Below are 24,923 nucleotides of genomic sequence, written 5' to 3' on the forward strand. Positions count from 1 at the left end.
GTAACATATAGTAGGCGATAGTAACAGTATGAAACTGCCACTAGGCCCTCTGTATTGATGATCCCATCTGAAGGTTGTCCCGAATGTAGTACTCGTATGTGGAGTTGTCAACCAATGAAAGATTTTAAAAAGTAATATAATTAATTAGGGCTTATCTCTCTTTGCAGACTTTCTGTGTGGTGTCAAAGCGGTTCCGCAAGAACTACATCCACCGGTTCACGGCGACCCGCTCGCTGTTCTGGTGGTCGCCGTGGTCGCCGGTGCGGCGCGCCTGCGTCTATCTCTCCACCAACCAGTACTTCGATTACTTCGTCATGGCCACAATACTGCTCAACTGTGTCTTCCTCGCCATGTCGGAGACCATCGAAGAGGCTGAGTGAGTACTTTTACTACTTTACTAGCTGCGGCCTACAGTTTCACATGCGTATTTCTCGTTCCCGTGGAAATATGAGGATAAAATATATATTTCGTTACACGCTGCGGCGTTAGTGTTCATTTATTTACACGAGCAGCAACTGCTACCGACGACTGCAGTCAGTGCAGCAGTTGCTGTGAAAATGAACCCTTAGGGTGATTATTTTAAATTATTTAACGACCACTCCATCTTGGTCGCATTTTTCATTGCTGAAGGTCTACGTATAATACGCATAAATACATTAGCGGAATTAAAATTGTTTATCAAGTTAAGTGGCCACAGAAATACGTATGCGCTCCTCGACTTTAACAAATAAAACTTTTATACCGAAGCGTTAGCTAGAGTTATTTTCTATGAAGGTTTAAAGACAACATTTTGTGCACGTAATAGTTTGTGAATTTCTTTTTAAACTTCTCCTGCAATTGCTTTATTGAGTGACTTGAAAAAGGCACAGCTTTGCCGATATTCCGCAGTTTCTTGGTCGATTTTTTAACACGTAGTCCGATTTTGTTTCTTTTTTTTAAGGTTGTCCCGTGAATATTTTAAGATTGTCGGTTTTATAGTTTAGAAATTCTAGGCGGACATTCGCTATAATAAGTATTTTAACTATTATTATCAATTTGCGACGGTAACTAAGGAAGTAATCTTATAAATTCTCTTAATTGAATCTAAGAATTCCCAAATAAAGCTTTGGAATTTGTACAAACGTAATTTCACAGGGAATTTTAGATTGCACTCAACAGATCTACGCCCTCGTGAACATCTAGTCTCTAATTACAACTTGCATCCGATCTCAGACATTCTGACACCGTATCCGTAGCTGCATTAAATTGCTTTATATCATTGCTAAGTGCAATGCATTTACATAGCTTAGCTAGAGCCTTGATTAATTCAAGGTTTAAGCTATTCTATCAAACATTGCAGACAGTTTTAACTAGACTTTTTTTTCATTATATTTATTTAACACAGACACATGATTAAAAAAAATATTCATTTAATACAGTAGACACATGATTAAAAAATAATCATTTAATACAGTAGACAAATGAATAAAAAAATCTCATTTAATAGAGTAGACACGAATAAAAATAAACCGTGAATTTTTAGCCTGCTTATATTCCTATGATTTTAGTCGATTAATTGATACTATAATAAATACACAAGGAATAGAATCAAGAGTGGTAAAATTTAACCAATCAGATGGGTCAATTGGCTCCACGCTTTGCCATATAAAAACTTTGGCACATTATTGGATAATTAAATAATTCGTGTGGCTTTAAGAAATAAAATTCCATTAGAAATAAAAAGAGATTCAACCGACTACAAAATCACAAAAATAAACAAAAAAACGAAAAATGTCGTATGTGCATAACGAAGTTATGAGGTAACAAACATCACAAAAAAAACATACGCGTTGAATTGAGAACCTCCTCCTCTTTTTAAGTCGTTTAAAAAAACCAATGAAGTTATTGTTAAAATACTAGAAGTTAAGTTTTATGTCTAACAATTTCAGTTATACTTTGCAGATTTCTCTACTATCATTTTGTAAAAATTAAATAAAACAAAACAAAAAATCAAACCGATAAATCGGTGTGGAGCGATTGAGTTGATTAATGAACAGCAATTTTCTTTTGTTTATTAGTTAAGACCAATAAATACCAATGACGTCACTAGCAGTTAACTAAAGTATACAGTCGCGGCAAAGACGTGATCAGAATTTTAAATCTCCTATTGAGCTCTCAAAGTGCCCATGATAGAGGAGACGGGAAAACTAAGCTTATTTTTCTCTATTTACAATTTCCGCTATCGTTTCTATTTATAGTTACAATGTAGATGCGTTGAAAATGAAGTTTTCGATTATATCGATTAACGTTTTGTGTTGGTTAAGTTTTATTTTTGTATCCAATTGATTTCTATTTAAGTGTTTATTTTTATGTCCAATAGATTTCTTCAAGTTTAATATTGTTTATCTAGTTTTTATTATTAAAGCTAAATAAATGTTAAAAGTTACTTTGTGGAACAGTGGCGTAGCTTGCCTTGGAGGGGCACTGTATCAAAGTTAGTTGGGGGCCCAATAGACGAGTAGCAAATCCCGAAAATTTCTCTACTTAGCAGTTTTGTTTTTTTTTCTGCGGGAAGCACCAAATTAAGGGAGACTGTAGATTAAATTTGAATAATTTTTGCTTTTATACTTCTATGATACTATCAATGATACGGCGGTAGCTACGCCCCTGTTGTGAAGTTTATTATGACCATTCATATTTCATTTATTATGTTTTAATGATAAAACAAAAAAGAACTCAAAAACCATTTTTTGGTATTTCAACCTGTTTGTTTTACAAATCTCTGTAACATAAAAAAAATTAAAATAAATACCAAATTGATGAAGACTTTTTTTGCGAATAAGTATTCCATATATCATGTAAACTGAAACGTTGACAAAGATTTGGGCGTTGAACATCAATCATCAATCCTTCGCTATTTATATTCAAGTTTGTATATAACACTGCTAAACATGCGTGAGGAGCATTACTCATCTTCAACCAAATGGTTGCGTTGTCGATATAATGATGTATGAATAATAATGGTGACAATATTTATTCAAACCACGGACTTTTATTTAACTAGACGTCGCGTTTTGTTTAAATCTTTTGCACTATTTAGTTTTGTGACAAGCATACGGCTCCATTTCTTTCTGACGGCTGCATTTTAGTACACTTAAGCCTCTCAATGTCTCAAAACACAAAACTGATTTATTTCAATTAAGCTTAGGTTACAAGCACTTTTTTGAAACTTCAAGTTATGTCATACTTAATAATAATTGAAGTCGAAAACTTAAAGTTAAAGTTCGAGGATTCCAAAGTCCGAGAAGAATCCACTACAAACTCAGCCAAGACTATTTTTTTCGTTTACCACCATTTTACGAAGTTATCTAGAATTAAGTACACAATCGCAAATCGTAAACACCAAGACTTTTTATCGTTCATATAATTATTAAATTATATAATTATAAAAAGACTTTCCTATATGCTTGCGTTTTGTTTTATACAGAGGTGGAATTAAGGGTTAAAACTGTAGTCTTTACTTGTTATGTCCGTTTCATCGTTATCTCACGTGGTTTGGCTCCCTTACTACTTCTGAGGGAAATGTTTCTTGATCTTCCGATAAGACTCTTCTCTGAACAACCATCAAACCATCAGGCATTGAATACTTGGGTCCCCATCGCACGAGAGTTAAAAAAGCGATACGTTAATACCCAGAGTTAGCACTTTTAGTAAGTAACGTTCTTAATTTAATTAATTGTCTATTTCTAACGCCCAAAATTGAAAATTCAACTCTGCTCGATAAAAAAGCACCGTGCTTTCTGAACATTTGTTGTATTTGAACGCTTGAACGTCCATTAAAATATTCTCATGTGCAAATGAGGCCTTAGACGCATTATCGTCACGTCATTTACGTAGGTCAGTACCACTAGTTTATTCAGTAATATGAAATATCGATTTTGACTACAGAGGGCCTAGTGGCAGTTTGATACTGTTACTATCGCGTTAAAGTAAACACGAATTTCTAAGGAATTGAAACAACGCCATCTAGTGGCATAACTGCACAACTGTTTCAATTTCATATAAATTCGCGTTTACGTCAACGCGATAGTAACAGTTTGAAAATATTGAAAACTCCCACTAGGCTCACAGACATAAGTTAGTCACCTGTGCTAATTTTATACTGGATTTTTTTATTTGTTACATTATTAGGTATTGGGTATTCTTTGAATTGGCAAAATAAAGAAATAAAGGTCTTTTCTTTCATTCTTTCTACCTATATAGGATAGGTGACCCGTATTCAATTTGTTTAAACCGATAAAAAATACATTGGAATAAAAGTTCAAAGATAAACTGAGCGTGTGAATAACACGTCACCGTATGAAAACGTTTTTCAAAACGAGAGTGACATTTTAATTTGGGTCGACGTGTTTTCGCGCGTTTTTTGATGACTTATCTGCCGCAACCATGAACCTTTACTCGTCGCTAGACGCCGTTGGTTTATTATAATAGTGTAAATTCCAACCGTTTTTTTGCTACCAACTGATTGGTTGCGAAAAATTTACGTATTTTTAATACGAGATAAAAAATAAATAAAATAAAAATAGCTTTATTTCCTTACAATTACATACATTTTTTAAAAAATATTATTAAGGTTTACAAGTTTTATAGATTGTTAGTGGGTTAGTTGATATTATCTATTTTTTATATTATGTTAGTAATCTTAATTTTTCATTTTATTATTCTTTTTTGTAAGGACTGCATATAGCAGTGAAAGCCTCCTCCAATTGTAGCCATTGTATTCTGTCTCTGGCTGTTCGTTGCCATGTTTTACCTGCAACCCTGGCTATATCGTCACTCCACCTTCTTAATGGTCTACCTCGTTTGCGTTTTGAGTCTCGTGGGTACCAGTTTGTAACAATTTGGAAATTTACGTATTTTTATTATGAGATACCTATCGTTAAAACTATCTTAACACCAGCTGAAAGTTCAAGGCGCAAATTAAAGAAGAAATGGGGCCAAAAGGTGTTTTGCACTTATTTTTCGAATACACTTGGACAGCTTGCGGTATGTAGCTAAATATGTGTCCACTACCGCAGCAGTATTGGATCAAAATTGAAGACACTAAACCCAGGAGGATTCACCAAAAAATAGGAAAAATATATGACAAAGTTATTTTTGGATACCTACCGCAAAACTCTTCGTCAATGCCCCATAAACTTCGCACATAAATGTAGGTATAAACCACAAAATTCATAACTACATACATGAATTCGGTTGTTTATAGTACCTACGTCAATCATTAATACCAAATCATCTAACAGCGCATCTATTTACTAAACGTTAACAAGCCAAGTCTCAAGTCTCTCCGCGGAGGCTTTGATGGCCCTAAATTATCCCACAGAGCCTCCCTCCCCTAAGCTCATTTACGTGACTCGATTGACATCTTGTCGGCAACAAGCGCGCTTAGGCAGTAAGCCAAGAAACTTGTACGCTTATCAAAGAAGCCGACGCCAAATGCTTGTATTTTCCATTCAGACACTCGTTCTCATTCATAAATATTTAGATAGCTGGAACGGATTGGGTTAATATCAGCTTTTGGATGCGAGACAACTGATTGATTGCTCTATTTCATGGAACTTTTTTGCTATTACAGCTTTTTAAATGCTTCAATTTAAGATTCTGTTTACATTTTTTTATTTAACGTTATCATGGTATTTGACGGCCTCCGTGGCGCAGTGGTATGCGCGGTGGATATACAAGACGGAGGTCCTGGGTTCGATCCCCGGCTGGGCAGATTGAGATTTTCTTAATTTGTCCGGGTCTGGCTGGTGGGAGGCTTCGGCCGTGGCTAGTTACCAACCTACCGACAAAGACGTACCGCCAAGCGATTTAGCGTTCCGGTACGATGCCGTGTAGAAACCGAAAGGGGTGTGGATTTTCATCCTCCTCCTAACAAGTTAGCCCGCTTCCATCTTAGACTGCATCATCACTTACCATCAGGTGAGATTGCAGTCAAGGGCTAACTTGTAAAGAATAAAAAAAAAAGCGTAAACATGGAAAATCAAATTTCTCATCTTGGCGTTTCATTGGACTCATCACATAATTCAATATTTTAAAAAAATCAAAAAAAAATCATAAATTCATTTATTTCAAGTAGGCTCAGTATACAAGCACTTTTGATACTGACTATTTGTAAAGATTCTACCACCGGTTTTGCCTGCCACGAAGGCAGATTTATCTTCTGCGACAGTGTTTAGTGCCATGGTGTTGATCGAATGGTGATGGAAGGTGACCATGAAAACTAAACTGACCAAGATAAATCCATTTTCATCATCATCGACGTTATCTTTAGACATCAGGCCCATGGACATACTCTACAAAACAGTCCATTTGCAGAGATTTCCGAAATATACGGTACTGAATCACCTGCAGCAAGCACTCCGTGTGAATCGTCAGTTTAATGGAGTCAGTTCGTTCGACCTACACTACCTTTCCCGGTACAGGGTTGCAATTTCAACACCTTTTTTCTTCGAAATATGTGCCACTGTAGCTTTGCGATTCATTGAGTTATGTCGGCAATTTTGGTTGTTTTACGGATATCTTCATTTCGGATTCCATCGTGTAGACACCTAGCAAACCAATCTCAATCAGCCATTAAGCTACTGCCTGGGAATCACGCAAAAATATGCACAATTTATATATAGGTATAATGTTTCAACAGTATATTTGAAAACAAGAAGAATGTCAAGTAGACACGTGGTTTATGGATGCATCATCCACTCGTCTTCCACTATAACTTTGCGAAATAATACGAGCTTAATGCATTAATTCTGTTTGTGTACGTTATTTTATTATTTCTACATTTTAATGCGTCCTATGTTTTGTTGTTTTGCTGGAATAATAGTGTTGAAAATATTGCGTCTTTGCATTGTCAAATCGACATTGGGTAAGTCCAGGAAGCCATAGGTATATTTGTGGATGTTTTTTTCTAATAATTTATCTAAAACATAAGCAAGCACCAAGCAATCATAAGTAAGTTTCTTGCCGAAGCCCTTGGCCCTAAAGATAGACTCTTTGACAAGTGACAACCGTTATTCTTTAGTAACATGACAAAGGTGATATGTCATTTCCATAACTGAGACCATGACAACTTATATTAAGTATGTAAAAATCCCTCAAACATCTGGATGTACAGCATGCTAAGGAAAAACAAACGAACCTTCATATCAACAATCCAATACTTAGCAAGTCTATCTAAAACTCTAGTCAAAAACATCAGACAGTATCACCTGCATGTAAATGCAATGTCGTAAAGCCCGCCGACAAATGATGCGTCACTCGCTCCTAGCTGGAAGCTATCGGCTTTCACTCCAATTTATCCCTAATGATACTGACGGCGCGACCGACATGACATTTCTGGTGCAATCGATTCCACTGTACTATTTGTTTTTTGCATATTTCAGTTTTCACATTTAGAACTATTTTGATAAATTAAAGAAACTGTTTGTGTCCGGCGATGTACTTCTGGACTGGAATTGTTTTTTTTTTTATTGGCAGCATTGATAGAATTAAGGAATGAAGGTTTGTTTACATAATTTAGCTTCGACATATCTTACAACATTGTAATTCTTCTAAACGAATTAACTGTTCCAGTTTAATGCTATTACTGCCAATTATTTTACAAGAATCAATAAATGAAATGCGTATGTTGAGATGGATGTATGGTGTGACAAGAATGGAAACAAGGAATGAATTTTAGGAGGAAGTCCGAAAGTGACAGAAAAATTGAGGAGCAAAAGATTAGCTTTGTATTAACATATAATGCGAAGGGATAAACGTCATATTACCAGAAGAATAATAGTGAAATTGCAAATGGAAGGGCACAAGAGGAGAGAAAGCCCAAAGAAGAGATGGCTGGAGTGTGTGAAAGAGGACATATATGTAAAGGGAGTGGATGATTAGTTGACGAGTAATAGAGGCGAATGGAGGAGATTGACATAATTGGCGACCCCACACTTAAGTGGGATAAGGTAAAGGAGATTATGATGATAATGAAACTTACACTTTAGCTTTATGATGCATGTTCTATCTTCAATTAATTATCAGCTGGTTAAGGTCAGCTCAAGCGAGTCGCAGGGATTCGCTGGATGCAGGTTGAAGTTTGGACATTTGACGTACGCATGGAATCATCGAAGACCACGCGGTGAGATGTAGTAGTGCTTGAAGGCTACACTATACATATGACGGCCTCCGTGGCGCAGTGGTATGCGCGTTGGATTTACAAGACGGAGGTCCTGGGTTCGATCCCCGGCTGGGCAGATTGAGATTTTCTTAATTTGTCCAGGTCTGGCTGGTGGGAGGCTTCGGCCGTGGCTAGTTACCACCCTACCGGCAAAGACGTACCGCCAAGCGATTTAGCGTTCCGGTACGATGCCGTGTAGAAACCGAAAGGGGTGTGGATTTTCATCCTCCACCTAACAAGTTAGCCCGCTTCCATCTTAGACTGCATCATCACTTACCATCAGGTGAGATTGTAGTCAAGGGCTAACTTGTAAAGAATAAAAAAAAAAAAAAAAAAAAAAAAAATACGAAAATGTAGGATGATATCTTTCGAATCCACGTGTTACGGTGACAACCATAAACATCAGCGCTGCAGTAAAAAATTACTGCAGCGACACTTGTCTTTGTGCTATCTTTATCGTACCAACAATTATATTTAAGCTTCATTTTATACTCCGCAAATAAAGGCAACTCCACTCGCTTTCTGAAAAAATATTTTCCTAAACTTCAAATTGAAATACAGCTGCGATTTTTCTATTGACGAGAGCCACTTCACAAGTACTCTCGCTTCCGATTGACTGTGCATACTCTGAAATTGTTTGGAATATATTGGCTGAAATCCAGCGCAACAAAACTCGTACATTCACTAGTTTTTTAGGGATCCGTACCTATATAGGCAAAAGCGGGACGTTTACAGTATCATTTGATAGTTGTTGTTCATCTGATAGTCTAGTAAGGAACGTGTGGAAGTATCTAGTTGAAAATAGATCTGTGAAAACATTTTATTTCTAAATGAAACCAGTTAAAATATACAGCCATTTATGTTGCTTAATTGGACGTCTTAAACACTAATAATAATTGGAACACTTGAAAATACACTTCCTCACCTCATCTCAGGTCTTTATGCGAAATATCTTCGGCATCTTCTGAAATTCTACAATTTGCAATCATGATCTCTGGACCCTCTCTAATGCCACATTTTATGTCAAACATCAGATGTCATCAGGAGCCCTTTCAGTGGCGTTCTAGAGAAGGCAACTAAAGACGTGGCAGGCCAAAGATAACTTGGAATAAAGTCATTGAACCAAAGTCACTGACAAAGCTCAGCGAGTCGCGAAGCTAAAGTGGCAGTAGGCAGGCCACATAGTTCGAAGAGCCGATGGTCGTTAGGGTCCCAAGTTGCTGGAATGGCGACCCCGCACCGGAAAGCGCAGTGTTGGTCGACCCCCCACTAGGTGGAGCGAGAATATCAAGCAGGTTGCAGGGAGCCGCTGGATGGCTGGAAGGATGGATAGATCGATTTTTATGCTAAAACGATAAACTCTCATTTATTTATTTACCTTTTTCAATTTTTAACAATGTTAATATAAAAATATAATACAAAACCATATTAAAAATTTATGAAAAAATAAACCCTCCCGGTGCGGGACTTCAGTGCCCAAGTGACCGGTAGTCAGGGCTTCAGCGTGAGGAACCTGCTCACAATACGTGCCGTCTCAAGAATCAATGCCTTCTGTATCCGACTCTTGATCCAACAGTTAAGTGAAAACTTCTTGAGATGTTGGTCGAAGCTTTTCGCTACAAGACCATTGACTGAAACAACTATCGGAACAGTAACAGTTGACTCAACATTCCACATGGCGGTAATCTCGTGAGCAAGGTCCAAGTATTTTGATACTTAAAACGATTATTGATAGAAAAACGTTAAATCATGTACAATTACGTCACATCATCACATTTTACTAAATTATCAACCATGTTCTTACAAAGTAACTGTTCGATTTACATAACGAATCGTGATCACTTCTCAAATTCCGGCCATCTTGTAAGAAGTGGAATTAATTAAGCGGAAACTTTGTTTTTGATTACTTTACTTTGAGTTTCAAAGTTTGACGGCTCGTGGTGTATTAAATTGTTGTTTTCATGATTCCCGTGATAAAGTGCTTTTTGAAAGGAACATTGAAAAAGGAAGAAGTTGTTTAGCTACTCTTTGCAGCTTAACTGGTGACCCTTGATTGATGATATTTTATTTAATTAGCAAAAAGAATTTTGGGCTACAATCTTTGGACCTCCATCTCCCATATTGATTCTTTTGTAACATGTGGTGTTAACTTCTTGGTATATTTTTAACTTAGACCAAAATAAAAAAAACACAAATCTTTAGTATGGGTGCGTAATCCAAGTAGAAAACATTTTTAAAAATATTTTTTTCTATCTCTTTTTTTTTCGTTTCGAGTTCGAGTTCAAGTTTCGGGAGATTACCGTGGCAAACCTATGCTACCCAAAAAAAATACATTTAATCTATCACTGTCCAATTGTGCATACTGCTAAATACCAATATCTATATGTTATATTGTTACTGACTTTTTGAACAACTTAAAAAAAGGAGGTTCTCATAAAAAAGTAAGATTCATCGGTACCTATCTTTTATTTTCAGAAGATTTATTCAATTTAAAAACTAAAAACACATTGTTTTGTTCTTAACAAAGTGTACTACTTTCTTATATCAACCTTACCGACAATAATTATAATAACCACTTTAGACATCGAATAAATTTTTGACGGCCTCTGTGGCGCAGTGGTATGCGCGGTGGACTTACAAAACGGAGGTCCTGTGTTCGATCCCCGGCTGGGCTGATTGAGATGTTCCTAATTGGTCCGGGTCTAGCTGGTGGGAGGCTTCGGCCGTGGCTAGTTACCACCCTACCGGCAAAGAAGTACTGCCAAGCGATTTAGCATTCCGGTACGATGTCGTGTAGAAACCGAAAGGTGTGTGGATATTCATCCTCCTCCTAACAAGTTAGCCCGCTTCCATCTTAGACTACATAATCAGTTACCACCAGGTGACATTGTAGTTAAGGGCTAACTTAACTATTATAATTGAATTGATTCATTTATTTCAATTAAGCTGCAGATAATGTTATATTCCGTACGATAGAATGACGAATAATATATTTAAATTAAAACTGACTTGGGCTAAGTTATGAAAAATAAAAAAAAAATTAGTTAAAAACATTATAATATTTTATTTACTACACAATAAATATAGCCCAAAAATAATGTAATACGAGTACTCTCAGCTCGGTAAGCCCTCTCAATCAGTGTTTAAAAGATTAATAACTTTTACACTAGATTTCTAACAATCTGTTTATATCATTGCAAATCTCATGAATCTTCTCTAGATTTATCACACATCTAACCGACAAATAAATTCCGATACACGAGTCAAACGTATCCCCGTTGGAATTTGAACTTTAATGCTCAATTCTTTGGGCTAAAATTGGATTGTTACCGTCGCCTTCCCACAAGATTTGGTTTATTTGCTCTCTATCTTTTACGCTGTCGGGAGTAAATCCCCCTCGACTTTACATCTGCTGTTTCTATTTGTTCATTAATAATTTTCTTATTTGTAAGCGGAACGTTTTTAAGATTAAAAATAGAAAAGGAAAGAAAAGGAAATGTCTATGTCTATAAACTTATCCTGGTAATATTAAAGAATTAAGCAAATCGAATCCTTTATGTTTATTCGCAATTTCAGATTTTACATATACCAATTGTAATAACAAACGTTAACGTGTTTTTTTGTTATTCGGACATAACGCTGAGACTACTGAATGAATTCAAATGAAACTTGGCACGGTTTAAGACCATAATACGGAGAAGGTTATCTGACCTCTGCCTTCTCCTCCGGGTCTCTGCCTCCGATTCCAGAGGCCAGCCGGAGTTATAGGTTTGAATCCCAGGCATGCACCTCCAACGTTTCAGTTATGTGCATTTTAAAAAAATAAATATCACGTGTCTCAAACGGTGAAGGAAAAACATCATGAGGAAACCTACATACCAGAGAATTTTCTTAATTCTCTCTGCATACAGAGAGAATTACACACTTCAAGCAGGCAGACTTCACATATGAAGTCTGCCAATCCGCATTGGGCCAGCGTGGTGGACTATTGACCTAACCCCTCTCATTCGGAGAGGAGACTTGTGCTCAGCAGTGAGTTGATAATGATGATTACGAATGTTTAGATGAAAGTGTGGATTTATAAATTATCCTACACGAAAATCAGCAAGCATATCTGGTAAAATTATGGCCACATTTATCTAAAATTGCCGAGTCAGGGAGAGGGAATATCTAAACAAGAAAACCGTACGAGACATGAAATATTCACGCACAAATTGAGTTTGACAAATTAAGCTGAACATTTTACGCCCAAAAGTAAACCATGAGCCGGCACTTTGTGTAAAAGCTCTGAAGCTTCGTACAAGTTTTTAATAGCCCTTTAAATATTAATATTTAGGACCTGCGACGGCGTAGTGATAACATTGATCATTTTGGTCGTCCGCCAACCCTTGTGTATTTTTAGCATAGACCTTTCATAATGAACTCTATCGTTATCAACCCATATACGGCTCACCGCTGAGCTCGAGTCTCCTCTCAGAATGAGAGGGGTTAGGCCAATACACCACCACGGCCCAATGCGGATTGGCAGACTTCACACACGCAGAGAATTCAGAAAATTCGCTGGTATGCAGGTTTCCTCACGATGTTTTCCTTCACCGTTTGAGACACATGACATATAATTTCTTAAAATGCACACAACTGAAAAGTTGGAAGTGCATGCCCCGGACCGGATTCGAACCCACACCCTCCGGAATTGGAGGCAGAGGTCATATCCACTGGGCTATCACGGCGCTCTATATAATCTATTAATATAATACTTAATTTAAAAAAAAGAATATTTGCCATAATCTTTTAAATATGACCAACTAGCTGACGCCGCGCGGTTTTAACCGCGTGGTTCCCGTTCCCGTAAGAATACCGGGATAATATATAGTCTATAACCTTCCTTGATAAATAGGCTATCTAACGCTGAAACAATTTTTCAAATCGGACCAGTAGTTCCTTAGTTTCAATCAAACAAACAAACTCTTCAGCTCTATAATACTCGTATTAGTATAGATATTCCCATTACCCTCCAACTAATCGGAAAAGACTGTATTAGAATACGACAATAAACCAACGGGGCGGGCAAACTACCACTCCGAACACTACTTTACGTACAAAGTTGAAATTTGGCAGGGAGGTAGTTTATAGTAGACGTCCGCTAAGGACGAATTTTGCTAGAGAGTTTAAGGACTACTTTATGCTATAAAATTCTAAAATGCAACCAATCTATGAAAATAAAACGAAATTTATCTGTGATTCTTACGATTTTCCCGCCTAAACTCCCGCTGATCTATACTAATGTTATAAAGCTTGACATAAGCGTTTGTTTGTTTGAACGCGCTAATCTCAGAAAGTACTGGTTCGATTTGAAAATTTTTTTCAGTGTTAGATAGTCCATTTATCGAGGAAGGTTATAGGCTATATTTTATCTCCGTATTCTTATTGGAACGGGAACCACGCGAGTGAAACCGCGCGGCGTCTACTAGAATTTATATACAATCTATACTAATATAATAAAGCTGAAGAGTTTGTTTGTTTGTTTGTTTGTTTGTTTGATTGAACGCGCTAATCTCAGGAACTACTGGTCCGATTTAAAAAATTCTTTCAGTGTTAGATAGCTCATTTATCGAGGAAGGCTATAGGGTATATATTATCCCGATATTCCCACGGGAACGGGAACCACGCGGGTGAAACCGCGCGGCATCAGCTAGTAGAAGATAAAGACAGAGACATGAATACCGCAAGTCTGTAAATTAAATATGTTTAAAGTAAAGAGGTTGAATTAAAAATAATAAAACATCTAAGCGAAACTACCTGTGTGAAAAGACCCGTATAAAGTATTCCCGTGTAACAAAATTTGAAATATGCTAAGTGCTGTTACTCGTGGCACAGTTCAGTTGCGCGAAAAATTAAAAAAAAAATCCCACATAGTGCTGTGCCGTGTAATCATTTTCAGGGTTCTTGGAGCCAAGTAGCGGTCTCTTTGAATATGTTGGATATTTTTTAATCTACAATAAAAGCTCCTTATTCGCGGTGGATACGTTATGTAAATGGCATTTTAGATGGGACTAGCTGACACCGCGCGGTTTTACCCGCTTGGTTCCCGTTTCCGTAGGAATACGGGGATAATATATAGCCTATAACCTTCCTAGATAAATGGGCTATCTAACACTGAAAGAATTTTTTAAATTGGACCAGTAATTCCATCACTAGCGTAGCACATGCTGAGTGGTGACCATTTTGGTACCACACACATCATTTTTCTTTTTTTTGGGTTTAATTTAGTTTTATTAGTTTAATATATCTAATTTATTAGTTCACTATATTTTTAAAATTACTTTCTTTAGTTTTTAAGTATTTGTTGTCTTTTGTGTATTATGTGTGTGTGTGTCCAAATAAAATAATTTTCTTTCTTTCTTTCTTAATTCCTGAGATTAGCGCGTTCAATCAATCAAATACGTACTTCGGTCACAAAATAAAAAACAAACATATAAAAAATATTGGTTTCAAATAACCACCAATATTTCATAAACAATACAAAAATACTGTCAACCTATTTGTAAATTATCAATAGACATTTTGGGACATATATTTGAAGTCATCTTAAAATAAGGTACCGAAGGTTCTACGTTCTATAAATAAAGATTTGACTTTAAGAATTACGAGTGCACTCATTCGAATTGCCTTTTTATCTGCAGTAAGCAAGCAAGCTCTAAAAAGTTTTTAGTGAAACTGATAAATTCTCACACTAAGCAGTACAGCGCTCTGCTAAGCACTAAGCTAACCTAAATAGCCCACATTTTGATTTACGACTTTTTAAGCGACACCGCGTTTTCTTTTAGCTAAACTGTGTTGAAAGTGTCTTATTTCACGGGCTAGTTTTAAACCGTAGTTATTTTAAGCGAGAATTCATGTATTTTTACTATTGTGTTAACGTAAAAGCGTATTTTTCCCCTCTTTTGTTAGGTAGTCCTTTTGAGTGAGCTTTTTATATAAAGTTTGTACTGTAGTAAAAGTAAAAATACTTTTAAATACGGTAGAACCATAGTTAGTTGAACTTCAAAGGAGGCTAAGAAAAATATTCGAGTTTTCATTTGGAATAAATTTCGATTTTTAAAGGGTTTGCCGTGTCGTGCCGTGATCGATTAAATATACTTCTCATCAAAAAATCGAAACAGGTCACCTGAACAGTACTGGCGGAGTGTTTCGATTTTTTATTGATTTTGTTTAATTGTACTAAAATGTCAAAGGTTTGACTTTTCTGACACTTTCAAGAATTACCGTCATATTTCAATCAATTTACACAAAATATCGATAAATTATGTACTAAACCTTTCTACATAAATCACTTTCTATTGTTGAAAATCGCATGAAAATTCGTGCAATAGTATTTTATCAACGGGAATTATCCAATGTGTTTTGATTCCCTTTATAGTCGAAATATGCGTTTTTGAATATAGGTACGGCCGTGTCTTTGTCTACAAGTTTAATTTTGTCACAATTTCATTGGACTGATCATATGGTCATAACTCAGAATACAGAAAACCACCAGAAGCCACGTTTAGATGTCATTCTATAGTGCGCAGTGTGTCCAAAAATTGTACACAACAGCCTGCACTCGTCGCAATTCTCACCCGCGTAATGTTGCTAGTACATGAGCTGTTAAATTTTTCCCTATTTTGTGGTAAAAATTTATAATGTTAAAAGGAAAACAATAAGTGTACAGTTCATCACATTAAATGTTAACTTGTATGGTAAATAATAAAAACAGTGGGACCGGTTTTCTAGTGATTGCTAAGAGTCAGCAAGAAAATGAACTCTAAAAAATTTAAGACAAGGAAAAATAAATAATAGATATAATAAGACGGTTATTATAAAACTTATCAACTAACAAACTAAAGAAATACATATTTACAATAATAATTTTATATATTCCATATAATTATATTATATTATTATTATAAATATGTATTTCAATTGCGTGCACAGTTATTATTATCTCGTCTTATTTCTCTAATTTTTATGTCTCTTAAAATTCAAGTATAAATAAGGCCATTTAATTGGTTTAATATCTTTTAAGAATGTGTTTTGAAGATAAAAATATTTTATTTAATCCTCTTGCTCAAACAAACAAGCAAACAAGTAGGTACAAAAACAAACAAAAGACCAAACAAGCACACGAAAACAAATAAATGTGCAAACAAACACACAAACAGACAAGAACGAACGAACTTATTATAATATAGCACGCCATTGTTATTTGTAAAATTTTAAAGCTTTAAGATTATTTTACACTTTCTTTATCTGCGCTGATTACCACAATTTTATTTCAACTTAATTGCCGGAACCTATGCCTACCTATTTAGTTGATTAATATTTTACATAAATATTAAATCCTTGAATTGAAATTAAAAGTAGGGAAAATCAAAACAATTACATTGGCAACACTTACAAAATGAAGTCATCGGTTTCTATGACAACTAAATTCACGTAAAAATTATTCATTATTTTAACATAAGAATATTTATTTGTGCTACTTACACGTGAAATGTGATCCTATTCAGTTTCTTGTTTTTACCAACGGCATTTTTACACGAAGGAATAGCACAAGACGGCTTAATTTAATTAAATTTGTCACCTGTATAGCACGTCAAACAACATGACAAACACAGAGTGAGTAATCGTAAAATGTGTAGTTTAAATGGCTTCACTTCTTTGCGCTATCACTCCTTCTGGTGGTTTTCTGTATTCTGAGGGTCATAAAGGGTCTTGACAGACAGATTACAACAAAGTGATATTAGGGTTCAACTTTTTCCTTTTTTAATCCTAAAAATTACGTATGTTATCGCCGCGTTGCAATGACTGCGGTACGGACGGTTTCAGTGTGCTCGTGACTATGGGTTACTTAGGATAGGCGGGGAGAGTGACTTGAGTGGAAAAGGGGAATGTTAGATATCTGTCAAAGGCGCCTTTAACCCTATACACAACGTTCACAAGTGCGTGACTTCACTCAATGTCATTCTCTGCCATTCTCAGGTCTTATTTTGGTTACAGTTTGATTTGTTATTTAAGTTCTCCTGACAAATGTTGTGAATCATTAACCTTTGTTCGACATTAGTTTCTTTATTTTTGTAATCACTTCTGAGTCCGCGAAAACGTATACCTACGTTTTCAAGAAAGTATCCACGAGGTAAAAAAGGCCAAATGGTAGTTATACTCCGATTCGTTTTGCAGTGAACACAAAAACTGTCGTCAAAGAGGAGGCTGCGAGGTATGGAGATGTAATTAAAGCCCCCAAGTGGATCTCACTCAGCGACTTTGTGCCTACCGTATGTGAATGTCGCTTTACCGACGTTGTGACTAACGGGGACGCTGAATACCTTTTTTTTTTCACATTGAGAGTCGTACAAAACATCTGCTAAATAACTTTGAATTCTACGTAATGGCTATTTGTATACGGACTATATAAATATATGTAAATTATTTCAATGTGTAGGCCTAGTATGTGACCAACGACGTATGAAGACCAATGGCGGCAAAGTTGTCCCAGTTCCATCTCTTTTGCCCCAACGCAATGAAAGAGCGATATTTCCGGGTGTGCCGCTATTAGGTTGATATTTGGCTATTTTTCTAAGAAATTTTTTTATAAGAAAAATAATAGCTCGTAATGAGTAAGCCTAGTATGTACTACTTACTCATTACGATGCTTACATTAAACTGCCTTGTTGGTCTGCCCCCAGGGGTCATAAAAATGGGGGTTCACGATTAGTAAGCAGGAATCCGCAAATACTTATATGGCCCATACCGAATGGGGAGTTTCCTCAATAAAATAATTTTGAATTGATTGTTTCCTTGTGCTGTGAGTAGATATCAAAAATTAAAGTTGCCTAAAATTACTCATAGCACCATCAAATAATTAATGAACTAAGTAAGCAATTCTTTCTATTAAAAAAACTGTTCTTTCAAGGTGGCTGTTAATTCAGCTGCAACGAAAATTTTCATAGGTGATCATGTTTTTTGTCAAATTTTGGATATTAGCAGGGGGTCCACCGAAACCAGTTAAATTGAAAGTGGTCTATGAGAAAAGTTTGGGAACCTCTGGTCTAGTGAAATATAAATTATTGAGCTTTAACTATCTTCTTAATAATTTTCAGCATAAAAGTCACAAATAGGACATGGGGATTTGTATCTGTAATCCCATTGACAAAGTCACCAATCATAAATACAAAATTAGATTACAAAGACTTTATTTTTAATACCTACTAATTAATTTTGTTCGTTATAAAATAAAGCATTCAAAAAGCAATATTATACTTTGTTCTTTCGTGTTACATTTAAGCATCATAATCTGTTGAAAATTACGGCGAGCCGCATGCAACGCAGTCATTACCGTGTGCTAGGGTTTCCATTAACACTGAAAAATGGTAACTGTTAAGTACACTTGCACCGAACAAGATGTAGGTCTAACTAAAATACATTTTAAAACGAATTTGCCTATATTTGTGCTTTATATTTTACTAATAACAATATAATTATTTATTTTTAATTTAGTCATCACCATCATTATAATCAACCCATAGATAGCAACTGCAAGACAAGGTCTCTTATCATCATATCAGCCGATGGATATCCACTGCAGGACATAGGCCTTTTGTAGGGACTTCCAAACACCACGATACTGAGCCACCTGCATCCAGCGAATCCCTGAGACTCGCTTGATGTCGTCAGTCCACCTGGTGGATGGTCGACCAACACTGCGGTTACTAGGTCTCTTATATGAATTTCTAAATGATACGGTCCAGATATGCATGCATCCAGCGACTCCCTGTAAACATAAAAGGGAATGCCCATCCCCGGCCATGGCCTATTCTAACGACTCGGCATTTAATTTACTTACTTATATGAAAAATAAAACTTCATAATTCTGCTTTAATAATGAAAACCTTACTTTATCATGGAAAAGATTGTTACAATTTTTAACGTAATTTTTAATTCATTTTCAATTTATCCGACGGGGACAGGCAAAGATCGTTGACCATACAGCCTGATTTTTTGAAGACTTGTGGTTGGTTTGTTTGTTCGTTTGATTGTTTGTTAAGCTTGGACAGAAAAAATAATACAGATTCAAATGTTACTTCGCCGCTGTGGTACACCGGCGAACGTTTTTAAAAATATTTATTTCTTCAAGAAACATACTTTTTTATACATTATATTATCATTTCCATATCTATTTAATAATATTATAAAGGCGAAAGTAAGTCTGTCTGTTACTATACCGCTGAACCGATTTGATCGAAATTTGGAATAGAGATAAAGTGCACATAGGCTACTTTTTTCCCGGAATAACAGATTTTACGCGAACGAAGTTGCGGGCGTCCACTAGTAAGTACGTCTATATGGGGGTATACCTGGATTCCTGGGGCAGACTATGTATTGGCCGGTGGGCATTCTCCTTTACGTATATACAGTTGTTATCGCCGTTTAGTGTTGGAAATAGTAGCCTGTGACGTATATGACGTCGCACGATTTCGTGTTGGCTTCAGTGTGCTCGTGGCGTTCGAGCCGTCCACATCTCTTGTTGTGTAATTCTTTATGGGTTATTTGGGATAGGCGGGGAGAGTGACTTGAGTGGAAAAGGGGAGTGTTAGTCGACTGTCAAAGGATCCTTTAACCCTACACACATCGTTCACAAGTACGTGACTCCACTCAAGGTCATTCTCTGCCATTCTAGGGTCTTATTTTGGTTACAGTTTGATTTATTAATTAAGTTGTCCTGACAAGTGTTGTGAATCATAACCTTTGTTCGACATTTGTAATCACTTTTGAGGACTATAACACAGTATTTTCATCCTGTTAGCTCTTCCGCAGAATACATAATAGTAGCTCTTCTCTGTATTACAACATGAATGTATTAAGATCTCATATTTCTTCGCCCGCTTAGTGTATTCATGATTCAGGTGAGGAATGTGCGAATATTTTCCAGCATCATAATAATATTACAGAGACGGTTTTATCTTATTTTAATAAAATCACCTTAGCTTCTCGGCAATATTTATTCTGTAAACATTAGGTACAAAATTGCTAGTATAAAGTGATGAAAAATTTAAAAATATCTTGGTTTATTTTCTTTTTACTTTATTCTAATGTTAAATAAACGCTAAAATCTATGTGCTAGAGTATGTGCGTGTGTGTTTTTTTACTCATTCACGCCGCAAGAACTTGACCGATTTTTGTGAAATTTGGAATGGAGATAGATTATACTTATAAGAGTGACGTGCACTTCATAGTTGTGAAAATGCGCTGCCTACTCTGAGTAGCTAACGCTTTTAGGTACATACTCATTACAATTTTTTACATCGAAATTACCAGGTACGGTACCGTAAAAACTTCCATTTTATTTAAAACGATAATTTGTACATATAGTGCCTACCCTACGTAATAAAAAACTTTGTGCACGATTTTCTTTTTTTTCATTTTCTGCCTACATCTTATCTTAAAATGTTCACGTAACCACGAAAGTTAATTTAAAATTATTGCATTGGTACAAAATCAACGCTTATATATTTTTTAATTCTTTACAAGATAGCGTTTGACTACAATCTAATCTGATTGTAAGCGATCGTGCAATCTGCGGGGTAACTTGTTAGGAGTAGGATTAAAATCTACACACCTTGCAGTGTTTCACAGGACATCGTACCGGAACGCTAGATCGCTTGGAGGTACGTCTTTTTTATTCTTAATAGACTTGCGCTTGACTACAATCATGCCTGGTGGAAAGCAATGATGAGGTCTAGGTTGGAACGCGCTTGCCTAGAAAATGACTGTTCTTGTCTTGAAGGTGCACAAATCATAAGTGTTAGGAAACACAGAAGCCGGAAGGGCATTCTACATCTTCGCTGTTCTTATTAGAAACGTCGATGCGAAACGTTTTGTGCGAGGGTCCCTTTGCTGGTAGGGTGGTAAATAACCACGGCCAAAGCCTCCCACTATTAAAAAATCGATTGTCTGTAAAGTCGGTTTACTGACTATAGTTAAACGTGACAACGTACGTCATATGAAAATACTGATCGAAGGATTGCATTTTTCGTCTAAGAAAATGTTTGGTTATCTAAAATACAGTTTAATAATCTTCATAGACCAGAATATATCTACATTATTTCTTGTGAAAAAAGTTGGCAACCCTAGAGCGAGAGAACGACGCATGACGTCATCTTTTTTCGAGTGTGCAGCCGGCTCCATCGAGTTATAAGACGTTGTCACGTCAAAAATATATACAGTCTACAAAGTAAAACATGCTATGTATGTTTGCTACAAACATTTCAAGTTTAAAAAGTTCCACGATATTCGTGTTTTGTATTTTTTCACGTCTACAATGTAGAACTGGAATTTTATTTCCTGCGAAATGTGAACATTTATTGTGAATCCTTGTTGAATATCGTTTCATATGGCGACGAGAGATTTGAGATTTTCTTTTGATAGATGATTCTTTGATTGATGAATTTATACATGTACCTACGAGTATTAGAGTTGGTTTTATTTTTATTTTATTATTAAACAAGTCAGAGATTGTGATTTCATCTTAGAATTAATTATGTTGGGAGCTTGACACCTGATGGGGAACCTAGGGAGAAAAAACGACTTTTTATATGATAGCGGCCTCCGTGGCGCAGTGGTATGCGCGGTGGATTTACAAGACACAGGTCCTGGTTCGATCCCTGGCTGGGGCGATTGAGTTTTTCTTAATTGGTCCAGGTCTGGCTGGTGGTAGGCTTCTGTCGTGGTTATCACCCTACCGACAAAGACGTACCGCCAAGCGATTTAGCGTTCCGGTACTATGTCGTGTAGAAACCGATAGGGGTGTGGATTTTCATCCTCCTCCTAACAAGTTAGCCTGCTTCCTTCTTAGATTATCACTTACCATCAGGTGAGATTGTAATCAAGGGCTAACTTGTAAGAATAAAAAAAAATAACAGGTTGTTGAAAAGATTCGAACAAACCAGATATTTTTATTATACAATAAATATTATTTGTTTATGTATCACATCCTGTAGTTTCACATATTATATAGCTATTAATCTTCATTAAATAAATTTAATTTTAATAAATTTAGAATGGAGATAGATTATACCTTGAGGTATAATCTATCTCCATTCTAAATTACAGTGAAATCGGTTTATTATTTGTGGTACGAAGGACTAACAAACATAAAGGTTGTATGTAGAGCTTAATCTCTGGATCCATAGAAATGATTTGGAAAATTCTTTTACACATAAAAATCTACATCTCCACCGAGTAACATAGGCTATCCGCATTCCCAAGAAAACGGGAACTACGCCTATAAAACCGCGGGGCTAGGGACACATTTTAAGATATTTTTACAAAAAAAAAATAATATTTACTCTGAAAATATTAATTTTTATAACACGCGTTCTTTGAACATTTTTAATTAATTTTCGGCAAATAATTTAACCCTATAGTAATGGAAAAATTAAGCCGTGATAGCCTAGAGGATATGACCTCTGCCTCCGATTCCGGAGGGTGTGGGTTCGAATCCGGTCCGGGGCATGCACCTCTAACTTTTTAGTTGTGTGCATTTTAAGAAATTAAATATCACGTGTCTCAATCGGTGAAGGAAAACATCGTGAGGAGACCTGCATACCAGAAAATTATCTTAATTCTCTGCGTGTGTGAAGTCTGCCAATCCACATTGGGCCAGCGTGGTGGACTATTGGCCTAACCCCTCTTATTCTGAGAGGAAACTCGAGCTCAGCAGTGAGCCGAATATGAGTTGATGACGACAATGGGAAAAACTACCCAGCACCCTGTATATGTCTTTCTAAATATGTTCTAAAAATTACTCTTTCTTTTTCAGATACATATTTCTGGCGATTTACACGGCGGAGATGATAATCAAGTGCATAGCGAAGGGGTTCATTCTCAACAAGTACACGTATTTGCGGAACCCGTGGAACTGGCTGGACTTCGTGGTGATCACGTCTGGTTACGCGACCATCGGCATGGAGGTCGGCAACCTGGCCGGACTGCGCACCTTCAGGGTGCTGAGGGCGTTGAAGACTGTTTCTATTATGCCAGGTAAAATAACCAATCAGTTCGTTTCATGTAGGATGGTGCGGGTGACAGATCGCTTCACCTGGCTGTATTTCTTGAAACCATGATATTTATGTTGAAATTTTCCGCCACGGACGCCGTCAAATAGGTTAACCACCAGCTTAACGAGACAACTGTATACAAGTATCTAAATGGTATTTGTACAACCGAATACAAATATTTTTTTTTTATTCTTTACAAGTTAGCCCCCTTGACTACAATCTCACCTGATGGTAAGTGGTGATGCAGTCTAACTTGTTAGGAGGAGGATGAAAATCCACACCCCTTTCGGTTTCTACACGGCATCGTACCGGAACGCTAAATCGCTTGGCGGTACGTCTTTGCCGGTAGGGTGGTAACTAGCCACAGCCGAAGCCTCCCACCAGCCAGACCTGGACAAATTAAGAAAATCTCAATCTGCCCAGCCGGGGATCGAACCCAGGACCTCCGTCTTGTAAATCCACCGCGCATACCACTGCGCCACGGAGGCCGTCAAATAATTATTTGTATTTGGTGTAATCGCGAAGCCGAGACCAGTGACAACTGGAACACAAGCGATCCTTTTTGTTGGAACAAACGGACAACTTATGGCTTAACGCGTCCATTAAAACGGACATATTCCGTTTTAATACGAGGTGGTAATGACAAAAAGCCCAGCGGAATGATCGTGTTAAATATAAAACGCGCTTGTAGAAAGAGAGCCTGTAATAGCTAGACTTACCTCATTTTATAAAGACTGAAAGTTTGCCACAACATACGGTAGCCAATAGAAATGGCTATGTTTGAATATATTGATTTACATGATTTTATTCATTCGGGTAAATAAGGTCAATATTACGAGTAACTACATAAAGAACACAGACTGTCTGAGTGATTGTAAAACAAACAGGATAATAAAATTTCAGAATCAATAAAAAATCTTTTATCGTAATTAGATGGAAATTCATACATTTTAAGGTGAATTTTTTTTATTATACAGAGTGTCCTGTGTATAGTGCGACATACTCTTTAAAATGATGGCTGACATAAATAACGCAATATATGTTAGCCGAAATTTTGCGGTTTGTAAATAATATTGATTTTTGTAAAAAATACAAAAATTCGTGATGACCCAGTGGATTTGACTTCTGCCTCCGTTTCCAGAGGGCGTAGGTTCGAATACGGTCCGGAGCATGCACCTCTAACTTTTCAATTATGTACATTTTAAGAAATTATTTTCAAGTCAAGAGTGAATAGGCATCTTCTAGGCAAGCGCGTTCCACCATAGGCTGCATCATCGTTTACCATCGGGCATGATTGCAGCTAAGCGCTTGCTTATTCAAAATAAAATTAAAAAAAAAATATATTACATGTCTCAAACGATGAAGGAAAAACATCGTGAGGAAAGCTGCATACCTGAAAATTTTCCTAACCCCTTTCATTCTGAGAGGACACTCGTACTCAGCAGTGAGCCGAATATGGGTTGATAATGATGAATTATTTTTGAATAGTTGTTTTCAATAAGAAAAATTATCAACATTTTTTTACATTTAAGTAAATTGCCGGGTGGTTAGGGTAGGCCAGGGCCTATCCAGGCATTCCCTTTTAAAGTCTTCATTAAATGAGGTAAGTCTGGGTACCGCAGGCT

At 36.4% G+C, this 24,923-nt stretch overlaps 1 protein-coding gene across 2 annotated transcripts in view; it reads left to right on the forward strand.

The window, feature by feature from the left end:
• The window catches only part of LOC112046731 (sodium channel protein 60E), a 260,429-nt gene that overhangs the window by 183,503 nt on the left and 52,003 nt on the right, over nt 1-24,923 (forward strand). For both annotated transcript variants that reach the window (XM_052887629.1, XM_052887630.1), the window contains exons 3-4: nt 168-376; nt 23,061-23,281. In XM_052887629.1, the coding sequence (XP_052743589.1) occupies nt 168-376; nt 23,061-23,281 (430 nt within the window). The remainder of the gene's footprint in view (nt 1-167; nt 377-23,060; nt 23,282-24,923) is intronic.

The sequence above is a fragment of the Bicyclus anynana genome, chromosome 20 (assembly GCF_947172395.1).
Source record: "Bicyclus anynana chromosome 20, ilBicAnyn1.1, whole genome shotgun sequence".
NCBI lineage: Eukaryota > Metazoa > Arthropoda > Insecta > Lepidoptera > Nymphalidae > Bicyclus > Bicyclus anynana.